Source organism: Scleropages formosus, chromosome 18 (assembly GCF_900964775.1).
Source record: "Scleropages formosus chromosome 18, fSclFor1.1, whole genome shotgun sequence".
In the NCBI taxonomy this organism is placed as follows: Eukaryota; Metazoa; Chordata; class Actinopteri; order Osteoglossiformes; family Osteoglossidae; genus Scleropages; species Scleropages formosus.
The window spans coordinates 18532661-18556262 of record NC_041823.1 but is presented as its reverse complement, the minus strand read 5'-3'; the positions used below and the strand labels follow the sequence as shown (position 1 = coordinate 18556262).

Genomic DNA, 23602 nt, shown 5'->3' with positions numbered 1-23602 from the left:
GTGGCAAAAAAATGTATTAGTAAAAGCAGGGTGGTAAAACGGAAAAAAAAGTGGAAATGGGCAAAATATATAATGGTAATGGGAACTATGCTTAAGGGTGCAGTTTTAAAAAAAAAATAAAAAATCTGAAGTATAGTTATTGTTGCTGTGATTGTTTTCAGTTAAACCAAATGAGTAATGATTTTACAAGCAATCTGACAATGAGAAGCTACATTTTTGTGTAGGACATCCATGCTGACACTTGTGTTTTTCAGTACTTTGGCTTCAAATCATTCTGAAGTACTGCAGAGCAGGGAAAGTAAAACTCATAGTGTCAGTACAAATGGTATTTTTTCAAAGCAGCATTGCAGATCATCTTCCACAGGTCTCGTATTGTCAAGATTGCATCTGCATTCAAGCAATGTTATAAATGGTCTGACATGGAACTGGAGAACAGTAAGAAAGGCACTGGAGCAGTTGAGAGGCTAAAGGCACATTTTGAGTTTAGAACTGGAAAATAGGTTATAGCCAAGAGCTGCAGAAAGTAGCACATTTAAGTAGGAGTGCACTAAATCCAACTATGCTATAAGGAAATGGTAGAAATTGAAAGAGAAAAGGAAATGGTGAGCTAAGATGGAGCAAATCGAACACAAAATGGGGTTTCTACAGACTGGCCATGCATTGAAATATAGCACAATTACAGAAAGAGAAACTAATTCAAAAGTAGAGGAGGGCAGTTGTTAAAAGCAATTTTTTTGGAATCATGAAATTAAATTTGCTTAGTTAAATGTACATGTACAAATTAGTAGAAGAAAATCGGTGTTAAATGGAGAAAAAAAATGCAAGAACAACGTCAAGTGGAAAAGTACTAAGATGTGAAACGCCTAAATGCTATTACAATGACTTTTGTGCTCCGGGGGGTAGTTTTGTGTGATGTTTGTATATGTTGTGAGAGTATAACTGATCATAACCAGCACCAGTAAGTAAAAGCTCAAATAGAGAAGTAAAAGAGTACAGTAAAGCCAAGCAGCATAGTAGAACAGCCAAAAAGCAAATAGGACAGGAAATAAAGCAGAGTAAACTTCAGTCTTGAGCAAAAGGAGGGATTAATAAAGAACATTGTGCAGAATAATAGTTCTACAAAACACAGAAAAGGGGAAATAAATCATCTTTTTCTGCCACCATCCTACGGGATGTATAACACCCAGTGTATCATTTATCCAGTGCTAACTTCAGTACGTGTTCCGAACTTTAGAACTAAATTTGTAACATCATAGTGTATTTGCCGTGAATACAATTTAGCCAAAACGCTCCAAACCAAATCAGTATTTCTTACTAAATTTCCAGTTATCTGCTAGAAGGAAAGATTAAAAAAAAACTAGAGAAAACTATCGTACAACAGAGCAGCACAGGAGCACAGAGTGACACAGAAAAGGAGTACAGCAGAACAGAAAGGGAATAAAGTAGTGTCAAGTACTGCAGGAAAAAGAACACGGAAGTGCTAAGCAGGAAAGTCTGAGATATTAGGAAAAGCATAATTCCCAAACGCAAAGAATTCATTAAATGAAAAGCACAAAAAAGCTTAAGTTCACAGGGGAAATTAAATTCTAAATAACTGGTTTAGTGCAGTTTTTTTATTTTTTACATGTAAACAGCACATCACTCTTATGAAAGCTAATGTTTACTATTTAGAATTTGCCTTTATATTGAAACACTAGTGGATGGACTGATTATTAATCATAAGAGATAAAGCTGAAGAAAACGGAATAGTGAGTGAGAGGTGTCAATAGAGTGATAACACACAGTGGGTGAAAGAATAAGGGCAGGAGAGTTAAAAAAAAAAAAAAAAAAAAAAATCGAAGGAAGTAAAAGAAAAGCAGTTCAGCATCAGTTTTTTATAAATATGTGATGCAGATAAAAGTTACATAGCATAAAGGAAAGCATATGAAAAAGGTGTCGCATGAAATGCTACTAACATCCTGTAGGAGGCCTGACAGGATTACCTACTATCATGAAAGTAAAAGAAAGAAAATAGAAAATGAAACTATCATCATTCTGGTTTTGGCTGCATTCATACAGAGACTAGTGGCAGACTAAGGTGATTTATGGAGATCAGAAAAGTTCAGAAAGCAAAGCATTAGAATAGGTGAAAGTGCAGTAAAGTATAAGCAAGAGAAAAATACACAGCCCTACATTTGGTACTTTAAGTAGCAGGATGAGGAGATTCAAGGACAGAAAAATTCTCAAAGCAAAGTACACTCATCTCTCCCATTAGGGGGTCCTGTCTAATGAAAACTGACTATAGTGACTTGTGTATATTGGTTTTTTTTTTTTTTTTTTTTGCAAAGGGCTTATAATTTAGCACAACGGGGTTGATACACATCATGCGGTCATTTTACTATGTTGATCAATCCTAACAAAGATGTAAGAGTCATGTCAACAAGGAATGCAGGCAAACCCACGTAGATAATTCCTTGCAAAACAACTCTCATCCCTGGTTATCAGTTCAGCGCACTCACTCAACATGAGAACAACAATACAAATACAAAATAAACACTCATGGGAACATTTTAAATAACCACAGAATGAAACAATTTGATTACAGACAGAAACTTAGTAATGTTTAGCAATTATCAAAATATGACCGTCCATGGTCTGTTGTGTCTCACACCCTATGTTTCTTGGATAGACTGTGGACTTTAGCGCCTTTCATTGGGCAAGTGGATTTTAATAATATAAAATTAATCAAAATGTAACACTGAAAGACAAGAAATAACTTTTTAAAATGTATATTTATATTAATTATAACTACACACACACACACACACACACATTTTCAGAACCGCTTGTCCCATACAGGGTCACGGGGAACCGGAGCCTACCCGGTAACACAGGGCGTAAGGCCGGAGGGGGAGGGGACACACCCAGGACGGGACGCCAATCCGTCGCAAGGCACCCCAAGCGGGACTCGAACCCCAGACCCACTGGAGAGCAGGACTGTGGTCCAACCCACTGCGCCACCGCACCCCCTTAATTATAACTATTCATATTTAATTATTTATAGTTTAATTTATATAATCATATAAATATTTTGGCTATGGGGGGCGCAGTGGCGCAGTGGGTTGGACCGGGTCCTGCTCTCTAGTGGGTCTGGGGTTCAAGTCCCGCTTGGGGTGCCTTGCGGCGGACTGGCGTTCCATCCTGGCTGTGTCCCCTCCCCCTCCAGCCTTATGCCCTGTGTTACCGGGTAGGCTCCGGTTCCCCGCGACCCCGTATGGGACAAGCGGTTCTGGAAAGTGTGTGTGTGTGTGTGTGTGTGTGTGTGTGTGTATTTTGGCTACAAATATTAGAAAACACTGGATGTAGGTATTACCACTTGTTATGCATAAAAATATATTTTAATTAATTTCAGACGATACATTTTTCGTCCGGGAACAAGCTTTTTCCCCACAGGAAATAAAATCTCCCCATAATAGGAATTCTCCTAACAGGGTGATTTCACAGAAAATATTAACCCAGTCCCGTCCTGGGTGTGTCCCCTCCCCCTCCGGCCTTACGCCCTGTGTTACCGGGTAGGCTCCGGTTCCCCGTGACCCCGTATGGGATGAGCGGTTCAGAAAATGTGTGTGTGTGTGTATTAACCCAGTTTAGCGAGGGATGGGTGTACAAGAGTAGGTTAGTGTATGGTCAAGCATGCAAGAGCAAAAAGACAGTAGATCAAGTAAAATCTAAGCAGGAGAATAGGTCAGAGCACAGAAAAAAAGGCTAAAGAAAGCAAACCTGACAGAAGGAGAGAATAAAGAAAAGAAAGTGATCTATTAGGCAGAAACAGGAAATCTAGAGCAGGGCGAAACTGAAGATAAAGATGTGGAGCAAAAAAAAAATGCGAAAGTAACAACATTAATGGAAAAGAGAGGAACATATGTTAGAAAAGAATTTTACAAAGAATTCAGAAAAAATACCTCTTCATTTTAGGGGCTACATGACATTATCTTGTGATTTTCACCTTATGCTATTTATCAACCAATAGTATTTAGAAAGACGGATTTGTTTATAATTACATCTCCGCTACGTCTACATGTCATTGATAGCTCTCAAAATGAAGCACGGAAGTAAGGATAAGATAGAGAGGAAAGCTTTAATCCAACAGCAATCAGCAAAGTCAGTAAGTGTTAACTAGAGGACAGGGTGTGTAAAGCAGAGAAAGAAAGAGCAGAAGAAAGAAAAGGAAGAAGAGTGACAACAGCAGCACCAGAGAAAAAGCAAAGAAAGGAGCAAGTTGGACAGAGAGCCTGCGAAACTAAACAGTGATTAATATATTTCAGCAATTCGGGTCTAAAAAAAGAAAGCAGTATTTTAGGTTTGAAAAAAATAGCGGAGTAGAGGGAAATATTACAGCAGAAGAAAAGTAATACAATGAAAGAAAAATTACAGTAGCGTTGAATACAGACAGGAAATAATGCACTGATAGACTGAAAAAGAAATGGCAGCAGAAGTGCAGAGATGAAGCAAATATAGGCAATATCTTAAGTAATGTTGATGCAATGCACTTTTGTACTGTTCTCTGAGATGTATGAAGCTTTGGAGAAAAGGCTCTGCTAAATGAATAAATGTAAAATAGACAAAAAAAAAAAAAAACGTAAGGAAAGCTGTGCAGTTGAGAGGATGATAAACCAATTAAATGCCAGCAATGGCATATATTGTGCAAAACAGAAGTTGCAGAAAACACCCCAGGAGAAGTCAGAGCAGAAAACAGAAAAGTGCACTTTTATAGAGAAATACAAAATAGAAAGGCAGCACTAGAGGGTGTGCATATACCATTTATCTTGTACATCTATAAAAGGGTTTGAAGCTTTGTGCTATCATCATGTTAGTCAAATGTAAATTATCTTTTTAGTCACATAAATTCTAATAAATTTACCAAGAACTAATCCTCCCCTGGTGAAGAGATTTAATGTGTGCTTTGCAGCACGCTGTATACTTCACTATGATTATGCAGGCACATTTACAGTACCTTCAGATAGAAACATTCTCACAGTGTACAGTGACATACAAAGAATGGACAGTGATGACTTTTATATTAAAAAGTAATAAATAAAGCACAGACAGGATGACTGAGAGAGTATCAGAGGAGGTGAGTTATATAGAGATCACACAGTACACAGAGTTTAAATCAGCCTTGAGAAATACAAACAGAAAATAGAATAGAATAGAATAGAATAGAATAGAATAGAATAGAAGCTGGCAAAAAGATGGAAAGAGGCAAACATAAAGAAACCATGAGAAATCATAGGTTTATTGAGAAAACGCAAACACTATAGAAAACAGACTGGAAAGAAAAGACAAAAGAGAGGAGACTTTTGGAAAGGAAAAGCAGTGACAGGAAATACAAATTATGAAGGACCAGCAAGTCAGAGAGGAAAACAGAATTTAACAAGCCCTGCAAGCGCAACAGAAACTGAAGCAGAAGGTGTGATTACAGCAGAGAGACTATTAAGTCTGTATTAAAGAGCAATAGAGCAGACTGGACGTAAGTATACTGTGCTTAATGCCTGTGTGCCACGTCTCCTCTTAATTTGTGGTAAAATTTTTTTTAACAGAGAAAGAAAACTGAAAGTTGTACAAGCGGAGGTAGACTGTTCTGAAGTGAATTTTGGACGATGAACGGTGGTGACAGGAGCATTTCTGAGTTCATGAGCATCGACACGGCGCACCATATCTGGTTCATTGCGATAATGTAGATTGTCCACTGACTACACACACACACACCCCTGAATGTGCACGCATACACGCAAACATTATTTATACTCGTGTGCTCGCAAACATACACACTAATGTCATTTACGCAATGGTTATATTAAAAACTTCCCCAGTTTTGTTAAAATTATTGCACGCTTACCAAAAATTAAACACTGTAAAACACAACATGGTCATATCCATAAAAATGACCAAATTATTTCTGTCGCTGTATCGGTTTGCTGTGCCTCTAAGGCACAACACTACAGCAATTGTTCTGATATGGCAGTTCAGTAACAGTACGGTACACTACTGCTGCTCAGCTTTGGCATAAACCACGAGAGATTGTGTTTTGCAGCTGGAAGACAAAATTCCAGCACTCCGGACCTGGAATTGCATCAGTTCCCCCCAATTTCTCTACGACCTGAGGCATCACAATCAACACTGGCCGCAAGGTTAAGTAAACGTTTTACAACTAAATCACCTTTTTGACAGGTGTTGAATAAATAGTCATGTTGTCCTACATTATATACAGTTTGTTCTGGGGTTAGTGGGTAGGGAAGGAAGGGAAAGGAAGGAACGATTCCCCAGCTTGATGTGAGAACCTCTCTTCCGGTGGCATCACCAACTTCGAAGGGCGAAGTGAACAGCACCTCCTGCGTCTCAGTAGGGTGTGAAGCGGTTGTATCCTCCTCTGTACAGACTTGCCTGTCATTGCAGAATTGAACACACTGTGTCTCTTTTCTAGATATGTAATCATTCTTTTAACTCAAAGAGCATTTTATTGATACCGGCTGATTACTTCACAATTACTCCCTGATATTACGTTTATAGACAATGTAGGTAGAAATATACATCTGCAAACCATAACTAAAACCCCATTCAGAGTTTGTAGGACCATGTTCCCCATATACACCAAAATATATACATCTAGAAACACACACACCATCAAAAATAATACACTGCTGTTACTTTGTACATAGGATCTTTGTCTGGAAAGTAATCTTGATTCTACTAATACAAGTCAAGGAAGTATAGAATAGAATAGAATAGAATAGAATAGACCTAAAGCTGTGACAGCGAAGACTCAGGAAATCAAAAGTCTCACCATTGTTCCAACTCCATATGTAGCAGTTGGTCCTACGGAATGATGGTACGGGTCTGCAGTTGCGGTATACACTCTACCGTACCTGGGGGAAAGATGAACAGACACACAACGTAACATACTGTACCATCATATACATTTATTTACTTAGCAGACACTTTTCTCCAAAGCGACTTACAATGGATACTGGATACTATGTAGTGTTACTAGCCCACACACCTTATTCACCAAGGTGACTTACACTGCTAGAGACACATATACTCCAACACATCTTGAGATGTACAAATAAAAATGAGTTTTCAGAAGATAACGAGGTACTTTGTGATTAAACTGAGCTGTCTCGTTCCTTTGTTCATCATCTGCTTACCCGTCGCTGTAGGTGGCGGCAGCAGCAGCGGAGGCTGACTGAGCTACTCGATATGCTGCTGGATAACCTCCCTGGAAAAACCAACAGATTTCACACAGTTTGATGTTTCTGTTCAATAAAATAACATGGCTGAGATGTGTACTGCCCCGTCTTTAATTTTCTCATCATGTTGATTTGTAACCCCGCTGGCTTTGATAATTACTGGTTTAGATATGTTAGCAAAGAACAGCACGATTATTAACTGTAATGTAGATGAAGAAAAAACAGTAGGACTTACATAGACCTCTGCACTGTACAAACCATCTTGATAGACCACGCTAAAATGTACAGAGAAACTTAGCTGATCAAATAGGCAATAGAAGATGAAAAAAATCAAATCTCTCCATCCTCATCAGAGAACAGGTTAGGTGCTTTCAGGAGATTATCGTAGGCGTCTTACCCAGGGTAGGCAGGGACAGCTGCTGGAGTGGCAGCAGCTGCAGAGCGGATGGTGTTGTAAACCGCTCGGCCGCGGCCTCTGAGAGTAGACCCTCTGTATGCCAAGGTGGGTGTCGCTACAGGGTATGGGAAACTGGCAACTGACAGGCAAGAACAGGGAAAATGTATTGATTACAGCACTACAATGACTGGCCAATAATTCCAAACTTTGGTTTGCTCAAGGCTGAAAACACTCGCAAACAACAAATTATCAGCTATGAAAGCCTTAGTTTAAATAGCCTAGAAGAGACCTACAGGCAAACAAGGTCAAATGTGGGACTAACGGACTCACCTGTGTACAGTTCGGGTGCGTACACTGCTCCCATTACTGGATTGATCTTCCATCCAGCTGCTAGAATAACAGAGGTGACTCCCATCAGTGTCCTCGTGACAAAAGACACAGATGCTTCAACAGGACCCTTATGGACACAGGGATGAATGGATGCTCACCATTTACCAGTGGAGTCTGTGGTTTTTTAGTAACCACTCTGGCTGTGGCATTATTTACCTACAAAGGAGAGCAGATCTCTGTCAGTTCCTGCTGCTACTTTATTTATGCTTCTGTGCAGTACATATAAAACACATATAAACACAGTAACCGACATACAGTCTCACCTCTATTTTCCTTCCCTCCACTATTGTGCCGTTTAATTTCTCTCTGGCTCTGTCTGCATCCATGGCACTCTCAAAGGTGACAAAACCAAAGCCCTGTGTTTGGACCAGAGGCAGCCAGCATGTCATGATTTGAAGGAAAAGAAGCAAAATGGTGCTGACATGAAGGACAAACCATCTAACTCGTAGGCTTGATTAACATTTGAAAGACAGAAAGCGAAAAGTAGTTAATGAGGAAGAGAAGCAACAGTACTGTATGCTTTTTTTAAATTATACTTAGTTATTTAATAAGGCACCTTTGATCCTCGCTCATTGAAGATTATTTCCACATCCAGGATCTTGCCAAATTGCTGAAAGACATCACATATCATAGCCATTTCATGAGCTTTCACTGAATTATTGTATCACTGGAATACACAGTGTCGAATGAGAGAGCAGTCGAGTGAAGTTCATCGGTGCCGTACACATTGATTATTCTCTCACCCCAAACATCTGCCGCAGGTCGGGGTCCCGGAACCTAAACGGGATGTTAGAAACATGAAGTCTTTTTGGTTGCGTCTTGCCAGCTCCCTCCTCTTCTCCTCCACTCCCTCCCGATCCTCCTGATGATACAGAAACGCTGAGAGACTGTGGGTCAGAGGTCACTGGAGCCAAAGAATCATCCTGAGAGCGAGTGACAGGGGAGCACATGACGAGGGAAAAGAGGTGTTGAGGATGCAGGACAGAAGCAACAGAAAAGATGGGTGTTCAGAAGGAAGAAAGAGAGGCAGAGCGGTAAAGAAGGAAAAGAAGTATAAAAGAGAGTGAGAAACAAAAACATGAGCAATATACTGGGTTTGCTTGTATTAACTACATAATAATAATCATAATAATAATAATAATAGAACTTAAGGAAATATTAATTTATCTTATAATTTGTTGTTTTTAAAGGTAACCTAAAATTATTTCATCACATTGCAATAAAAGAGAACATACAGTATTTCCAAAACAGGTGACAGAAACCAAGGACAAATAAGCATTCCTCATCCAGTGTTCCTTCTCAAGCAAAAGTGAGGAGGCGTGAACAAATCTATATTTTTAGTTAGGTGTCTAAATACATGCCCGTTAGAAAAGGAAATACAAATACTGATGTATATTTGCTATTATGTGGAAATTTATAGCAATCTGCAAATAAACCAATGCTTTTCAAGAACAAAACATTAAATGGTAAAACATTATGGCAGGATAAAAATGCCTGAAGTTGTACAAACAACTGAAAACTGCATCAGAATTCAATTTTTAAAAGTATTTTAATGCATACAGAAACTGAATTTTAAATTTATCCTCTGCTCTTTTCAAAAAAATATATATATATAAAATGCCCTCATGCAAAACAAAGGGAACAATAATGTGCGACAAGGCCAAAACATCCACTATCCCACAATGCACCACGATGCCACAGTGTGTGCTGTTGTGTCAACATTTTTTGTCAAACACAAAAGTGTTACAACCTTCTAAAGCCAAGAAATTAAATGGACTGAAACAAAAATGGAGTTGAGAATTATTTAAAAGATTAAAAAAAATAAACTAATGTGAGCGTGAGCAATAGGAGAGAGATGAGAGAAAGCAGTGCAGAATGTAAACGACAAAATGGTGTACAGGAAAGAAAAAAAAAAACACAAAAATGGAAAAATATTTTAAAAAAATTTAAAAATGTAATAAAAGCAGGCTTAGGATAGAAATGTATCAATTAGAAAAGATAGATAAATGCAGTTCAAAATACAGAACTTCAATGCAGAGAAGAAACTGAAAGGAATTAGCAACAGATTGAGACAAAGCGAAAGAGAAATGGGGAATGCAAAAAGCCTGCAGAAAAGCAAAAATAGAAAGAAAAAGAGTGAATGGCCACACAGGCAGGAGGCTGCACAAAAAGCTTAGGTGGGGTACGGGGGGTGAAAGGTGAATGTTTCAAATATGAGTCTGGGGTCACGGTGCTGCTTTTCTGCCACTGGTTAAAGGTCATTTCCCAAGATTCCGGAGGGACATACATTAATAGGGAGGGAGACACAGAAGGGAAAGGAGACAAACACATTAACAACCTCTTACTCACACACACACACAAACGCAGAACAGACTTTGGCTTTTCACACCTAGTTACAGAAGCTAGAATAGCACATTTTGGGCAAACACCCACAGTCTCCCACTTCTGCACACAAAACAAAGGCCAAGGCAGGGGGGTGGGAGTGGGGATGGGGGTTCGGGTGGGTGATGGTGTCATGTCACGATGCAAAGTGTTTTCTGAACCTGAGCAACATTTCGGAGGGGGAGGGGTCCTCCGGTCTGCCGCCCCCCCCACCACCCACCCTTCGTGGCGACGTCTCAAATTCCGATTACCAGGACCATGTAACACAGGGGCTCTAGCAATGGAATATATAAATGTTGCCATAAAACACCTTTAATAAAGAAGAATGTAACTGTTTGCTGCATTACCTGAAGCCTCAAGGGCATTATCTTAAGTGTTTCTGTTTTGTCCTTACACATTCTTTTTTTAAAAAGTTGCAAAAAAAAGTTCTTCAACAGATGCTCCTATCAGATTGCTCCTATCAGCACATTCATAGATGCCCCATAACACACATCAGTCATTCACAGTAAATACAGAAATTCAAAGCAAATGTTTTCTGACATATAAACATAGGAAACATTTCCCACAAAGTATGTGCATTTCATAAAAATCTAACTAAATTAATTAAATGTGATTAATATTACTCTGATTCTTCTTACCAAAGAGTCGACATACGTGGTCACACAGTCTGCCCCTAACCTGCCTTTGCCCTAAACAGCTTCTGCAGGTATGTGTTGTCAGTGCTGGGATTACCTGGTCTATTTCAAGAGAAAGGCTATATCTTTGAAAAACAAACCCTTCTCATCTCCCCCGCTGCCCCCTGCAAGCCAAATATACTGCCTTACAAGGGCAGAGCGGTGGAGGTGGTGCTCTAAATATAGAGGCGCAGGGGTTTGGAACATGCTGTGTCTTGCTGTCATCTGTCACATCCTTACACAAGAGGCACGCATAACATTTCCCTTTTGTATGGATCAAACGTTCCCAATGAAGTTGAGGCAAAACACGTTCTAATCGTGACACAACGGATTTTGACTGCCACTCCTGTGCATTGCCACAACATCAAATCATTGTAATTTCTCTTTGCCGCAAGGTAAATATTTCACAGTAAAATCAATGGATGTCTTTCTTTGAAGAATTGTTTTCTTCAAATGTATATTTTTTTTAATATTAAGGGGATAAAAGTACTTGTGTGCTGCTCACTCTTGATGACCTGTTGTGATACTGCTATCAGTTTTTATCATTAATATTTTCCTTTTTGAAACTGACACATTATTTTCATTGAATGTGTTAACCCTCTACTATTGGTGTCCCTCAAAGATGTACCTCTCCGTGGAGATGTACTCAATCCTGCTACTCTGAGACACTGAGCTTTGCCCCTGTCCTCACCGTGCTGCTTGCACTTATGGTCTCCGCTCCTTCATGCTGGGAGTTCTGATAGACCCTCAGTTGGTGGTGGTCCTGATACTCTGGGGCGGGATGCGCTGGGCTGAACTCCAGAGGTGGAAGTCGGCCAGCGGGAGTGGGTGGGGCTTGTCCAGGAGCAGGATAGGTTGGAGGCGGGGCATAAACCTGGGGCAGGGTGGGATCACCACTGCCAGGCCCAGCCTCCTGAGCTGGGGCACCCTATCAGCAAACAGAGCCAGAGGAACAGGAAGTAAACAGCAAAAATAAGATAGATCCATGTGGACTTCATCTGAGGTTTATTTAGCAGTTACAAAAAATATGTCCCAAGCCCTGGGAATCAAGCACTTAATTAAGCTCTCCATTGTTGATATTTAACTAATAAAACTGACATTTCATTTATAACTTAACATAAAAAAAAAATATTTATAAGGATACTGCTATAGAATTTAGTGTGACTTGACATACCGAATACCATGATGGTTTAATAATTTAACAGAGTTTTCCAATATTTGACAGGATAATCAACCGTACAGTTAAAAAAAAAAAAAAAATTGTCATTTGTTCTGGATCAGAGAAATAAAATGAAGAACAGATGACAGAAAATAATCAATGTCCTTCAATCTCCTTCCTGCTGGACTGTATGTATTATCTGTATGTTTTTATAAGTCATTATATGTCTTTTCCAGAAGAAATATGACTCAGCTGATAGGACTCATAAACATGTTGCGCCTTAATGCTAATTCAATATGAAATCTTAAACGTGACACATTTTCAGATAAAATCACTAAAAGAACAGTTTATAAATACAAACAGCACAACAGTATAGAGACACATGTTTGCACAGTAACCAATACATAGAACAATCAGTGGTCTTACCCCTTCACTGCATTTCGAAGTGTGTGTTTCTCTGACACACAACACACTCATATTTAATGTCACACATAGGCCCGCCCACAAGCACTAATGTTCTCTGCATTGGCCATTCAAAACGTAGCACATCCAACCTGTGGTATAAGAGTTTGGGGCGTCGGGGCAGCTGCTGTGTTCATTTGTGCATGTCAATCTTTTCTTTTTTCCAGAAACCCCCCCAAAAAGCAAATCTTAAAACTGAAAAACTATTCCTGTGCTCTTAAACGTGAAAAATTTTGCATGATATAGGAAAATGCTAATTCTTAAATATTTGTAAATAAAGCTTTTAAATGTCATATATACCATCCTCACTGTTTACTGTCTATCAAACACTCAATGGGCCTCCTTGAGCACAGTATATGCAGATAAATGGACATTATCCTCTGCTGGTAGTTGTACTGTCAAAAATCTGTTTACCCAGTTTACCCAGTAGTAGATGTTGGATTAGCTAAGGTACAGCTTGTTATAAACTCACTGGAAAACATTTCTTTGAGGAACATTCATTTGCCATCCATTACTTGCAGTGAACCAGGTCCTTCTCTAATATATTTTTTTGTAACAGATGTTGAAATATTATGTCTCATCAAACCTGCAATAAATAAAAACCAACTTACTAGTCTTTCAATGCTGTGAAAGACTCTTCGCTGTCTGCACTCCCACCCCCCTTGGTGGCACCCCCCACATCTTCATGGCCACCCCCCCACACTCAGTTTATCAGCTGTTGTATTCTTTTAGAAACCGGGGGGGGCGGTGTAAATATAGCCTTCAAATGATAAGGAGATAGCGAGAAAGAAGAAGGAAACAGAGACAGAAAGACAAGTAAAGAGTTTTTGGAAGACTGGGAAGGGTAGGGGTTAAACCCACGATCCATATGAACAAAGGCGTAGCAAATAAAAAATAATTGTGTTTCCTAGAAGTAGCTGTATCTTCCATCTTCCCCCTGGTTAGTGAGCTGGAGAACACTGAACAGGTGCAAGCCTTTGTCGAGAAACATATGCCGCTGGGATTGAGTTCACAGCTGTGTCTCAGACATCTCTCAAGTGACACAAAAAGGAAAAGCAAAGTTACAGGGAGGAAGATTGCTGCAACAATGCTGAAGATATAAAAGTGCACAATAATGCCACTGAATAAACATAACAGACTGACAATCCTGACAGTTCTCCAGACAACTATAAGACTGAAGTTTATTTTTCACAAAATTTTGCTTAAACTGGGTTACAAAGAGCAGATAAAGTGCATCATCTAGAACTTCATATTATATCCATATTATAGTTATTATATCCTATAATGTTTTGTTGGGCTGGCCCTGTCGCAGCTCACACAGCTGTGTTACCCCCCCCCCACCTTTATTCCCCTTGTGCAAAACCTTGACCATTTCTCACCATACATGGTATGAGAGAAGCTCAAAATACAGTCTGTTTGATACTGGCTCTTGTCTGTTTGCCTGTGGTCTGCAGAGGGCAAAGGGGAGCAAGTGGCCTTCAGCTCCGTAGTGGCCTCCCCCTCCTAACATTTGTCTTCCCTTTTTAACCACACCATATCATTTACCAGAGAGACCCTGCCCCCCTTCTTCACCTGTTAAGATTTCAGATTGGAGGTCACACTCCACCACCAGCTGTCTGCTGGGGCAGCACATTTTACATATTATACAGAGAGACATGGCTGCAGATATAACATGTAGTGAGATACAAAGGGCAGGGCAGACACTCGCATACAATGTGTACACCCCATAGACACATACCTTCAATCTTACCATCACCCACACATATTTATACATATACACTTTCACAGCGAAAAGAAAATTATTCTCCCATTGGGTGGACATTATCAACTCGTGATTTCATGGCTATTAACTCATCGACCATTTTTAGGGCTGTGTAACCCTAATGCCTGAAGGGATGCACACACTTTTGGAACACACCTTTCATAAAGTAGAGTGACCGGTGAATCATAAAATACTTTGCTAGCCTTTTCATCTCGAACCCTGTCTTTGAACTGGGCTACGGTCCCTCTTGCGGTGTTAATCTCCACTTTAAGGAGGATGCTAAAAATACACTTGGTGTGACACAAAGAGTTGGAAGGAGAGACATTCCAGAGACTCATAAAATGTACCATAGTATTTGTCAGTATTATCTCCCAGGGCCGAAGGAAAGAACAGGTTCAGCAGACAGTTTATTTAGCTGCCACGTCTTAAGAATTCTGTCGTGATGTCTCCAATTTATTCGGCCACACTCATAGTTTGTCTACCTTCATTAACCCATCGAACAATACTAGGTTCAATTCATCAGGTTAAAAGATACTTAAAGTATATTTCATTATAATGAAAGAGAAATGTCCAACTGAGGGCAAGTTCACTACTACTGTGTGTCCAAAGCACTACACCTCCTCTTCTTCCTCCCTTAATATCGTTTGCCTTAAAACACCACCTTGATCAAGGAAATAAACATCAAATTTAGTCCAATTTTAATTGTTTGAACCTGACACATGAGGTGGCCGGTCACCGCGCGTGTCTATTGATTTTGGTACTGTGTGACGGTGACGTGAGTTTAACAAGCCAAGGTACGGGGCCATACCTCTTTCAATTGTCAGTGTTTTGTAATTATTATTATTATTATTATTATTATTATTAATAATAATAATAATAATTTACAGAGAACTAGCAACAAAATGCATGCGAAGGCGCGAGAAAGAGACAAGTGAAATCAGTACTTTCTGTTTCGCGAGAGTAGTCGCGCGACGCCGCGTGAAGCGCAGCACCAATAAAGAGCAGGAGAGCAGGCGGCAGGTAGGCAGAGAGGGAGAGTTACCTGCACAATGCTCGGGTAGCAGGAGGCAGTTTGAGGATACACAGGCAGTCCATACGGCTGGAGAATCACAGTAGGAGAGGAGAGCATGGTTCATAGCCAGAAAAGACTTAAAGAGGGAAGGAGGAGAGGAGAGACGGCGACAAGAAACGAGGGAATAATGATCACCCAAACTGGAGAGAACAGCAGGAGAGGAATGTAAAAAAGTAAAACGATGAGGTAAGAAGAAAAAGACAAGTAGTATCCAGGGGGGAAAAAAACGGACCCAAAAAGATAAACGAAAAAAAGAGCAACTTCTAAAGTTTTTTTTTTTTTTTTTTCCCCTGTCACTAGAGTTTTCAAAAAAAAAAAAGTCTTTAAGGAGCGTGAGACGAGGGCGGGAAATATGGGCAGCTTGCCTCGGCGCAAGGAGGATGTGGAGCGCGTGGAAGAGAGCGCGCGCACTTCTGCGCGTCTCTCGGTCAGCTGGGACGGCCGACCTGACGGACAGAAACACATGGGACGCGTCGAGTTTCACTGCGCACAAATAGTTTCCCCCGAGTCCCCCTGCTTCTGTGTGTTTGCTCTCTCCACACCGCAACATCAGGCCACAGTCTCCCCTCTTACACTCAAAAGCACAGAGAATCCATTTCGAACACAATGGCCACTCAAATCTGCCTGTGTCTCTCAGCTGCTCAACTCGAGTGCCCACAGCAGGTGTCTTTCAACTGCTCAGTTCTGATCTCCTCCAGTGTGTGTGTACTCAAAACGCACATTGACACCGAAACATATACATACTGTTTTCATATAAACTAAACAAGCAGGCCATGATCCGCAGCAGGTGAAGACACCTGACACTTCTCGCGCCCACGTTCTCCACAGTTTGTCTCTCGCATTTATGACAAACGTCTTTCTGCAAAAAAGGTATAATTCGCGGTTCAGTTACTCCTTGTTTTGCGCTTAAGTTTCATCTGCTGCCGTATATTTGTAAATAGCAAACAATTATTAGAAGAAAAGTAATCATAATCGCGCTGGAAGGAATAGGCGGGAAACCTTCTGACATTATCGACATTTTACAAGTTGATCAGCAGAGGGAGACAGAGAGTAAATGGCGTAATCTATCCCTTTATTGCATTGTAATGGTGCAAGTTCATTTCTGGAAATCTTTCACACCTGCTTACTTTCTTTTCATTCGCAGAGAATATGGTTTGCAATGAGTATTAGTCAGGCGGCGGGCGATATACATTTGTGTTTCGCAAATATGTTTACAGTTTTCTGTGTTCAGCTATGGTAGGGTTAGGGAAGTCTCTCACTTGCATCAAACACTTAAATTGTGCAATTTTTGCCTTAAACAATGAGTAGGAATGCAGCACACTTAGTGCTTATTACTTCGTCTTATGTATTTATTATGCACAACCATTTGGTATAATGAATGAAAATTTAGACTAGTCTGAACTTAAATGGGTCCATTTAATAATAAACAATATTGACATAGGTCACTGAAAAGTAGTACTAGCATAAATTATTTATTATGCCATAATAGCCAAAAATGCAAACTAAGACGTCAACAGTGGACATAAATAATGGGTATAGCTTTTTCGATTTCGTAGACTTTTCAAAATCGCTGTAATCTGTGATAAAAGTATTACTTCACATTTATAGCCTAACTTCAGAGACGTCTCAAAGCTCTACAAAAAAAGTTTTGCTTTTCAAAACAACGTAAAAACTGCAAAGACGTAAGGAATATCATTGCGTTTACTAAACACTGGGTAATGTGGCGCAGAGGCTCATGGTATCTGTAGTTTACCTAGATGGAATAAAGGCACGTGAACCCACGTTACACGCTCTCTTTACTGGACGAGCCCTCAGCAAGAGAGGTAATGGCGGCTTCTGTTGAGGCAGCAGTTACTTTTTTTTTTTTATTTTATTTTATTTTATTATTATTTACTTATACCAGTAAATGGGAAGTATATGTACATTCACATACTTACCGTTATATTGTTTACCCTGTACATTTACAGTATTAGTGTTGAAAACATAGTAGCGATTCAATCAATGAGAAAAACGTGGTGTTGGTAGCGCAAAATATTTGGATTTCGTTAGTAAGTCTTTGCTTGAAAAGGGTAGCTGAATTGATTTAACCGAAACATAGTTAGTTACTTTACAATTTTATAGGCTGTATAGTTGGTCGTTTTCGAAATTAATAGTGGTTCTCATGCGTGGTTACGATGTGGATGTCGCGTGGCCGCCATTTTGCTTCCGTCCTTACATTTACGTTTATTCATTTAACTGATGCTTTTCCTCCAACGCGACTTGCAATGAATGTTAAGCTACTTTCAGTTGTTTACTGAGTTATACAGCTGAGTAACTATACTGGAGGTTTTTAGCCTAAAGATTTGTTTTAGATTTTACTTTAGGATAAGTACCTCTTCAGCATAGCAGTTGGAGCTGGAAGAACAGCAGAGGCTCGAGCCTGCGACCCTTTTGACAGAAGGTCGTACTTGACCAAAGTTGGATTGTTCGCCCACTAGGAGACGTTTGCTGGGTTTAGTGCGAGGGGTTAGCTTTACCCTACAGATGATGTTGCTGCAGTAGTAATCTATTGAGTAAGTCATAGTAATCAGTTACATTTTAATAGTTATCAATTTGCCAGCAGCCCCTCCCCATGTTTTTTGGGGAGATTTGCCTTGGCATGTAGACTCCAATTTGTACATGCTCTTCATTGGACAGGTTAAAGGAAAATTGAATTATTTACAGTGAAGAGCATGTAAAAGTTATTAATATGGTTAAGATGGAGTCCATGAAGTTTTGGTACTGAAGCTGTAACTACATCTTATCTAGTTTTGACAAACTTCAATATTATTCTGAATTAAAAATACTGAATTTATTAAGCCAATTATACAATTTAAGTCAATGAACTTGTAGTTCAAATAGTAGTGATGGCCCAGACTGTGGCCTCAGAGCATCTGCTCCCATTGAAGTTCAGATCTTCTACATGTTTAAAATGAAAAATCTAGAAACTGGTGGTGGTGTCACACTTTGACAATCTCTACAGGCACAACTTGAAGTACCATGCCCGTTGCCAGGAGTTGGGTTTGTCGCAAGACATATGTCACCCCCCGCCGCCCTTTTGAGAAATCTCGACTTGACCAGGAGCTCAAGCTCATCGGTATGAACATAATCATCTTCCTTCTTGCTTAGGCATTAATAAAGCTCAGAAGTGGTGTAAAATGCACATGGAGACTTGTGAAAGTAACTTTTTATGGTACCGTGCTCATTCAGGGGAGTATGGCCTGAGAAACAAGAGAGAGGTCTGGCGTGTGAAGTTCACTCTGGCCAAAATCCGCAAGGCTGCCAGAGAGCTGCTCACGTTGGATGAGAAGGATCCAAAACGTCTGTTTGAAGGTAGACTTTTAAACTGGCTTGTATCAAAACTGAAGTGTCTTTACATCGCTGGCTCATTTAGGCATGTGTGCAGTTTTTATTTAAGGAAACAAGGCAAGTGAATTCCATAGACTTATAATTCCAGACTAACAAATGTATTTGGTCTTCGAAAGACTTAATCCATTTCGGTTTAGTTTGCTCAGTGTCTCCACATTGGTTATTTGACAAGTAAGATGCATAATACCACAACTGGCTATAATTGTTCAATGTAGTAGTTGAAATGCAGTGTAGTTGATGGAATTAATATTTTTTGTGTAGTGTGCCTCTCTGAATTTGTGGGGGGGGGGGGGTGGTTAGATAGTAGTTTGTCTGTTCTCAACAAAGCTGTAATCTCCACCAATAGGCAATGCTCTCCTGAGGCGTCTGGTGAGAATTGGTGTACTGGATGAGGGCAAGATGAAGCTCGATTACATTCTTGGCCTGAAGGTTGAAGACTTCTTGGAGCGAAGGCTGCAGACCCAGGTCTTCAAGCTGGGCCTGGCCAAAAGCATCCACCATGCACGTGTGCTCATCCGCCAGAGGCACATCCGGTAAGCATTGCAGGAGGAATGTACACCAATTCCAGTGAATACTAACGAATTACTAGTCTAAATGGAAGTGGTTTGGCCAAGACGTGGGAATATTGAGGTTGTGCTTTCTCTCAATAGTTATATCTCCAGCTCTTTTGCTCCCACCTGAGCAGTTTGTAAATTCAGCAAGGTCAATTCGGTGATTAAACTGTATACCTTGTCAGTAAGATTGGTTGGATCCAATCCTGCCAGTTGGGATGAAGTGTTTACTCCATGTTGGTCATTTGACAGGTAATGTACATATGTCCTGACTTTGAAAAGTGGAGTTGTAGTCCCCCCCCCATACCGTTTGCTGTTAAATGGATAGATGAGGATACCTTTCTCAGGCCAATGATTTAATTTGAATTTTCAGAGTTTCTGTGGTGTCACGAATTCCTCGTCAATGAGGCCTGAGTAAGAGGAAGTAATAGACCCTTGGTTACCATACTGTCTGTAGATAATTCAGGTCTCAAGATGTGGTCATACCTGAATGTCAATGGTCTGCTTGCCCCTCCCCAGTGTCCGGAAGCAGGTGGTGAATATCCCATCTTTCGTCGTCCGCCTGGACAGCCAGAAGCACATCGACTTCTCTCTGCGTTCTCCATACGGTGGTGGACGCCCTGGCCGTGTGAAGAGAAAGAATGCCAAGAAAGGACAGGGTGGAGCTGGAGGTGGTGATGATGAGGAAGAGGATTAAATGAATCTTCACAGGGTACCTGTGAATATCTGCGGTGCCCCAACAATTTCAATAAAGTTTAAAAACTAACCTGAGTTTGTCTTCTTCCTAAAGTTGAAGTCATTGAATTAAATGTGAGGGTTTGAATTTATCCAGTGTGGATAAAATAGTTTACAATGTAACTTTTATACCAGTATAAAATGTCAAATTGTTGAGTGTTTAACAAGGGAACATGGAATTTATACAGCACTTATAACTCTGGCCTTAGTTCTGAAGTTATGCCCTTTCTACACATTTAAGCAGTACAGCAAGTGCACAAGTCTAGCATAAAGCTGGAAATCTATTGCTAGTTTTAAATACCTTAAAGCAATGTAGAATGAGTGCCTGTAGCACAGGCATAAGTGGGCTACTATGCAAAACGCTGGTTTAGACAAAGTTGCCACCAAAATAATAGCAATAGGGGGCACTTAAATTACTTGTAGTAATGCTTCACATGGGTTGAATTATTTTGCAATGCATTTTTATTTGTACTCCCAATAACACTAGCCATGTAGCTAAAGTATGTGCATTGGCCTATAGCTTCGTGCCAGTTTAGAGGTTTAATGCAGCGCGCGCTAGAAGACAGCTGTGCGCATGTCAGATGGTTGATCAGTGACGTCGAAAAGCGGCGACGTGATGTGGTACAGACATCTGATAACTTAACGTCAGGGTTTATTACGCTCTGGTTAGATTTAACAGCCTTCGTATAAGCTGTAAGTAGAATTTAAATGTCTTTTACTCGACAGGGACTTTAAAAGCTGCTGTTATTCGTAACCTTTATCTCTTACTACCTTACGTGTGTGTTATTACTCTCACCCAAGAGGTTTAAGACTTAGGTATTTAGCATGATTATCATAATCATTATGTAGTACAATTATTATACAAAACAGGAGTGAATAGTATCGCTAACAGTATTCTCTCGCGAACGGAACGCCGGCGTCTACATTTCGGAAGTTAACGTGCTAGAAATGATGTCTGATGTGGAGACGAGTCTGCCTGTGTCTTTGGACTTGTCCTCGGTGGTGGAGGAGGCTGTCCGCTCCGCCGTCTTCTCCGTGCTCACAGAGATTCAGAGACTGATCGCCCGCAACGTGGCCGAGCTGCGCGCCGCCGTCGCCAAGAAGGACTGCGAGAACGAGAAGCTGAAGGCGCAGCTGGAGTCGGTGAGGCGGGAGCTGCGCGAGCAGGCGCGCTTGAATAATAAGTCGAACCCGAGCTGCTGCTCGGACACGGCGCGACACCACGACACGCGCGGAGCCTCGGAGAGACACGAGAGCGGTTCGGAGCCGGTGCCCGAGCGCGGATCACCCTCCTGCAGCCAGCAGTGGCACAGAGTCCATGAGCAGACACTGGGCGGCCCCCTGGACAGCCTGGATGGGGGCTACTGCATGCAACCAGGTGACTCATTTCTCTGTTGCCAGTTGCCTGCTGAACATTAATCATTAATCATGTGAACGGTTTGTTTCTGTGACTGGCTTGAAACGTTTTGGATGTGTTCAGATGCTGTCTCGTGTACAGGCTGAATGTGAGGAGAGATGCACTGTGACTGTGTAAGATAAATAGCATGCTGTAGGCTTCTACTGTTATTGCTGTTCACTAGCATCTAATTGACACCTTTGTGCAGAGGATGGACAGTTTTAGCACTAGCTGTGTCTTTGTATTGCCCTGCCAAAATCCAGTTCTTACAGTCTGAATTAATTGGTTACATATTTTGGTATCTGGACAAGCATTCAGTTTGTTGATCCTGTCAATAAAACATAAACCAAGAACTATACACTTTCATTAACATGATTTTTTTTTTTTTTTTTCCATAAAAAGAAACGGAGCCTGACATGATCCCTGAGGCGATGATGCCAGAGCCTCCTCTGTTTCGTCATCAAGGTGAGGAAGGTGATCCCAGACATGTGAGCACTGCCATGGAGCTCAAGGTTGTCCAGGTGAAGGAGGAGGTTTCAGCTGCACAGCAGACATCTCCTGCACTGGACACTGATCAGTCAAAGCCCTACATATGTGGTGAGTGTGGGAAGAGTTACCTGTGGCTGAAGAATTTGAAGAAGCACCAGAAGATCCACACTGGGGAGGCACCGTTCAGCTGCAACATCTGCTGCAAGCACTTCTCTTCACAGCAGGTGTTTGAGGAGCACCAGCGCGTGCACACAGGCGATCGACCGCACCGATGCACGTACTGCTCTAAGACCTTCAATCACCTGTCCAACTTGAAGAAGCACCAGCTCATCCACACTGGAGAAAAGCCACACCACTGTAGCCTCTGTGGCAAGCGCTTCCGGCAGATCCAGCACCTAAAGGAGCACCGCAAGACCCATGAGGACAGCAAGCCTTTCCGCTGTGGCGAGTGTGGCTGGGGCTTCAACCATGGCTCTAACTTCAAACGACATCTCCTTGTCCACACACGACAGAAGATGCGCCATGGACTTACTATCTCATGAGCGTAAATTGTGTTTTTTAAGACAAATTAATTCATCATATTCCCAAGAAAGACATAATCCTCCCTGTGTTGAGGTGTGTCTCTGCTGTGCTGCACTGCTCCTAACCTGCATTCAACACTGAATACTTTCAAATTTAGAACACGAATGAGCCTGAGCCAGTCTTTACTCATGTTGATCTTGCTGTGATTTATGCAAAGTTCTGTAGCACTAGTCTTCTTTTACTTATTATTCAGTGTTACAAAAATAGGGTTATGGGGGGAAGGGGGACGTTTGGCCGATGTCATAATGAAATGCATATTAACTACATAAATTTGTTAAACAGTTGATGTGCAAGGACCGTTAGTGTTTTGTGTGTGCGTCAATAAAATCAAAAGTGATTGCTTGTTTTCCTCTAAGGATATTCAAAAATGTGACAAAAGCCTCTGTTCATGTTTATAAACTGTTTTTTGAAGATTATGTAGCTTCCTTGCATAAACAAATGTCTAAAGGGAGGGAGTTATGTCAAAGTGGAGTTATGTATATGGATATAACTGCAACCTTGAAGCCATACAGACCAGTTTTAAGTGTGTCAGTACAGCTATCCACTTGCATCCACTTGTCTTCATCTATATCATATCCCTCAGAAGATGGCAATGTATTTAAGCTTTAATTATAAGCACTTTTTCTGAATCCACAGTTTCTTGCATTTGCTCCCTCCAGTCATATTGGTGCATACAACTTTTTATGAAATAAAATAAATCAGTTTCTTGAGTAGGCACAAAATGAAGTAGTTGCAATGAATATATCTATGCCACTTTATTACTGTTATTATCTTTCTTTGGCCTGAAAGATTATGCCCTTTTGTACATATATTCTCCCGTGTATTTTTAGAAATTTGCCGCCGGCCATCCAGTCCAGGTCGAGCGTTTTGCGTTTATTACTGTTATTTTTCTGGTGCCAAATAAATCGTGTGGAGGAACGTCGGTCGTGGTTACA

At 40.7% G+C, this 23602-nt stretch overlaps 3 protein-coding genes across 3 annotated transcripts; 2 read left to right on the top strand and 1 right to left on the bottom strand.

The window, feature by feature from the left end:
* Window positions 1-5254: 5254 nt before the first annotated feature.
* On the bottom strand, window positions 5255-15766 carry rbfox1l (RNA binding fox-1 homolog 1, like). Its single transcript, XM_018735987.2, has 12 exons — window positions 15498-15766; window positions 11764-12000; window positions 8760-8939; window positions 8573-8626; window positions 8280-8372; window positions 8115-8172; window positions 7957-8016; window positions 7627-7765; window positions 7465-7504; window positions 7188-7258; window positions 6824-6905; window positions 5255-6423 (listed from the first exon to the last, which is right to left on the bottom strand). The coding sequence occupies exons 1-12, from the start codon at window positions 15582-15584 to the stop codon at window positions 6379-6381; spliced, it is 1146 nt and encodes a 381-aa protein (XP_018591503.1). The 5' UTR covers window positions 15585-15766; the 3' UTR covers window positions 5255-6378.
* A 1513-nt stretch (window positions 15767-17279) lies between these two features.
* rps9 (ribosomal protein S9) lies at window positions 17280-20231 on the top strand. Its single transcript, XM_018736313.2, has 5 exons — window positions 17280-17350; window positions 18529-18642; window positions 18756-18878; window positions 19261-19447; window positions 19985-20231. Exons 2-5 carry the CDS (start codon window positions 18546-18548, stop codon window positions 20160-20162), a joined length of 585 nt encoding a protein of 194 aa, XP_018591829.1. The 5' UTR covers window positions 17280-17350; window positions 18529-18545; the 3' UTR covers window positions 20163-20231.
* Window positions 20232-21046: 815 nt separating this feature from the next.
* Window positions 21047-22979, top strand: LOC108924588 (zinc finger protein 286A-like). The gene is made up of 2 exons (XM_018736093.2): window positions 21047-21578; window positions 21999-22979. The coding sequence occupies exons 1-2, from the start codon at window positions 21149-21151 to the stop codon at window positions 22625-22627; spliced, it is 1059 nt and encodes a 352-aa protein (XP_018591609.2). The 5' UTR covers window positions 21047-21148; the 3' UTR covers window positions 22628-22979.
* Window positions 22980-23602: the final 623 nt, after the last annotated feature.

Bases quoted from the DNA above. Each gene is read 5' to 3' on its own strand.
- rbfox1l (XM_018735987.2), bottom strand. From the start codon at position 15,584: ATGCTCTCCTCTCCTACTGTGATTCTCCAGCCGTATGGACTGCCTGTG. The intron at 8,940-11,763 runs GTGAGGACAGGG...ACTCGCTCTCAG, and splicing joins CCATAAGTGCAAGCAGCACG to GATGATTCTTTGGCTCCAGT. The intron at 6,906-7,187 runs GTAAGCAGATGA...TCTTTCCCCCAG, and splicing joins GCCGCCACCTACAGCGACGG to GTACGGTAGAGTGTATACCG.
- rps9 (XM_018736313.2), top strand. From the start codon at position 18,546: ATGCCCGTTGCCAGGAGTTGGGTTTGTCGCAAGACATATGTCACCCCC. The intron at 18,643-18,755 runs GTATGAACATAA...GTGCTCATTCAG, and splicing joins CCAGGAGCTCAAGCTCATCG to GGGAGTATGGCCTGAGAAAC. The intron at 18,879-19,260 runs GTAGACTTTTAA...CTCCACCAATAG, and splicing joins TCCAAAACGTCTGTTTGAAG to GCAATGCTCTCCTGAGGCGT.
- LOC108924588 (XM_018736093.2), top strand. From the start codon at position 21,149: ATGATGTCTGATGTGGAGACGAGTCTGCCTGTGTCTTTGGACTTGTCC. The intron at 21,579-21,998 runs GTGACTCATTTC...TTCCATAAAAAG, and splicing joins GGGCTACTGCATGCAACCAG to AAACGGAGCCTGACATGATC.